The sequence below is a fragment of the Triticum aestivum genome, chromosome 5B (assembly GCF_018294505.1).
Source record: "Triticum aestivum cultivar Chinese Spring chromosome 5B, IWGSC CS RefSeq v2.1, whole genome shotgun sequence".
Taxonomy (NCBI): Eukaryota; Viridiplantae; Streptophyta; class Magnoliopsida; order Poales; family Poaceae; genus Triticum; species Triticum aestivum.
Genome location: NC_057807.1, coordinates 53,070,643 through 53,073,178, shown reverse-complemented (window position 1 = coordinate 53,073,178; position 2,536 = coordinate 53,070,643). Strand labels below are relative to the sequence as shown.

Below are 2,536 nucleotides of genomic sequence, written 5' to 3'. Positions count from 1 at the left end.
AAACTAAGGTTTCGGACGGGGGAAGAAGAGATCCGAATGGAGGGGGTATAAATAGGCATAAGTGGAGTTAGGAGAGTCCAAATGAGGTGCGGTTTTCGCCCACACGATCGTGATCGAACGCTCTAGGACATGGAGCAGGGTTTGGTGGATTTTTGGGCCAAATTTGAAGGGTGTTGGGCTGCAACACCGACGCGGCCTTTTCGGTCCCTCGATTAACCGTTGGAGTATCAAACGAAGTCCAAATGACCCGAAACTTGACAGGCGGTCTACCGGTAGTAAACCAAGGCCGCTTGGCAAGTCTCGGTCCAATCCGGAAATGTTTAAACCCCACACACGAAAGAAGACTAGAAATGATCACCGGAGGAGAACGAAGCGCCGGAATGCAAAACGGACAACGGGGAAAATGCTCGAATGCATGAGATGAACATGTATGCAAATGCAATGCACGAGATGACATGGTATGAGATGCATGAAAACGAAAACAACACACGGAGACAAGGACCCGAACCCGAGAAATAAATATAACTTGACACCGGAAACGGCAAGAGTTGGAGTACAAATGGGGAAAGTTACATCTGGGGCGTTACACATGGTCAGGAAGTCTCCTTCACAATGCGCACACCATAATTGGGGGGAAAACATTATCCCCTCTCGAAGCTAACCGGAATGCGACCCAACTTTTAATAAGTTGGTGTAGCAAGGCTATTGTCCCAAGTAAATCGATGCCCTAGTCTCTGTCAAGTCAAGATTTTCAATTATAGCATTAAACATAAAAAGTCCATCTACCGTCGAAATTTTCGTTATTCTTTTAAGCACATTAACAAATAATATTAAAATCTCCATCCACGACCATGAGTACATTTTCATCTTCACAAGTAAACCAACTCAGTCAAGAAAGCGGGTTTGTGCTGCAGCCATGTTATCCACAACAACAGCCCTATCAAAGCCATCAAGTTTAGACTGCACGTAAAACTTAATAATTAACCTAATCCTCCAGTTCCATTTTCCCGACATCAAGTGAATGCCTATCTCCCTAGAGTAATAATTAACTTCTAGCAAAACACACCCGATCTCCCTAGAGGATGAAGGCCTAGCGGTCAAGTAATATTACCAAGTAAATTTAGGCCTAGCGGTCTCCATAAAAGCGACAAAATCCGCCTTTTGCTCCCTAGTAGTCTCAGCCAGAAAACAAACCCTTAGGGCATCTCCAGCCGTTTGCCTCCCCAGGAGGCATTTTTTTCGCCTCCTGGGGGGCTGCCGGCGAGAATTTTTGTCAGGGTGTCAAAAAGTTTCTACTCGTTGTCTCCCCCACCCCCTCATCTGTCTCTTCTCTGCTCGGCCATGGAGGTGGAGGCGGCATGGCGTGCCCAAGTCCGCTGCCCCGCCGTCGCGTTCGACGCCGCACCGGCGATGCAGAGGCGGGCGCGAGCTCCGCCCCGGCCACGGGCGCGGGCGAGCTCCGCCACGAATAGGCGGGCGCGGGCGCGGCGAGCTTCACGTCTGCTCTGCTTCGTGCGTCCGCCCTCGAGCGCGGCTCCGCCCCGCTCTGCCGCGCCGATGCCGCACCGATCCGGCCGTCCCCGCTCGCGCGATGCCGCACCTACGCCATGAGGATGGAGCCCAGGAGGCAGCTCGACGGCCGGAGACTAGGCCATGGTTCGGGGAGGCGGCGCGACGGCCGGAGATGAGGCCGTGATTCGGGGAAGCGGCGGACGCCCGCGAAGTGCGGGGCTGGAGGACGCGGGCCGGCGTGGGCGGAGGCGCGGCGAGGCGTGCCGGAGCGCAGGGCTGGGAAGGAGGAGGGGTCGGAGGAGAGGGGCGCGGCGGCTTGGGCGGCGGGGTCGGGGCCTCGCCGGGGAGCACCGGGTGGCTGCCGTTGAACGCGTTGTACGACACGTTGAACATGCGCGCCGCCGGGAGCTCGAGCTCGGGCCCGATCGCGCTGGCGAGCGCGTTGGAGCTGACGTCGAGCACCTCGAGGCGGTGCAGCCGGAGGAGGCCGGGCGGGAGCGCGCCCCGCAGCGCGTTGCCGGAGAGGTTGAGCACGCGGAGCGCCGTCAGCCCGGTGAGCAACGCGGTCATATCCCCCCGGTTCGGCAGCACCACCCCGACGACGCCCGCGCGGCCGCATACCACGCCTGGCCACGCGCAGCAGCCGTCCTCATCGTCATCAGCGACGGCCGGCCATCCATCCACCAGAGCATCAAGACCGGCCGAGAACCCTCGCAACGCGGCAAGGTCGCCGTCCCCGCACCGTGGCGTGGGCTGCGCCGCGACGCCCCGACACCGCGGCAGCAACACGACCACCGGCAGCAGCAGCGCCGCCACTGCCACCAGTCTACCCCGTCCTACCCCGTCCTGCACGGCCACCGTCCAGAGGGCCTCACAGAAGTGGCTGGCGGGGCGTGCGGGCGGCCGGGCGCGAAGGCGATGCTGCGGGCGGGAGCTGCGGCCGGGCGCGAAGGCGACGCTGCGGGCGGGAGCGCAGCAAGGCATAGTGCTTGGCCGGGAAGACAGAGAAGAGTGGACGGGGAGA

At 59.6% G+C, this 2,536-nt stretch overlaps 1 protein-coding gene across 1 annotated transcript; it reads right to left on the bottom strand.

Annotated features, from left to right (window-relative positions):
- Positions 1 to 1,133: 1,133 nt before the first annotated feature.
- LOC123115645 (uncharacterized) lies at positions 1,134 to 2,496 on the bottom strand. The gene has a single exon (XM_044536759.1). It carries the CDS (start codon positions 2,494 to 2,496, stop codon positions 1,495 to 1,497), a length of 1,002 nt encoding a protein of 333 aa, XP_044392694.1. The 3' UTR covers positions 1,134 to 1,494.
- Between the last annotated feature and the right edge of the window lie 40 nt (positions 2,497 to 2,536).

Bases quoted from the DNA above. Each gene is read 5' to 3' on its own strand.
- LOC123115645 (XM_044536759.1), bottom strand. From the start codon at position 2,496: ATGCCTTGCTGCGCTCCCGCCCGCAGCGTCGCCTTCGCGCCCGGCCGC.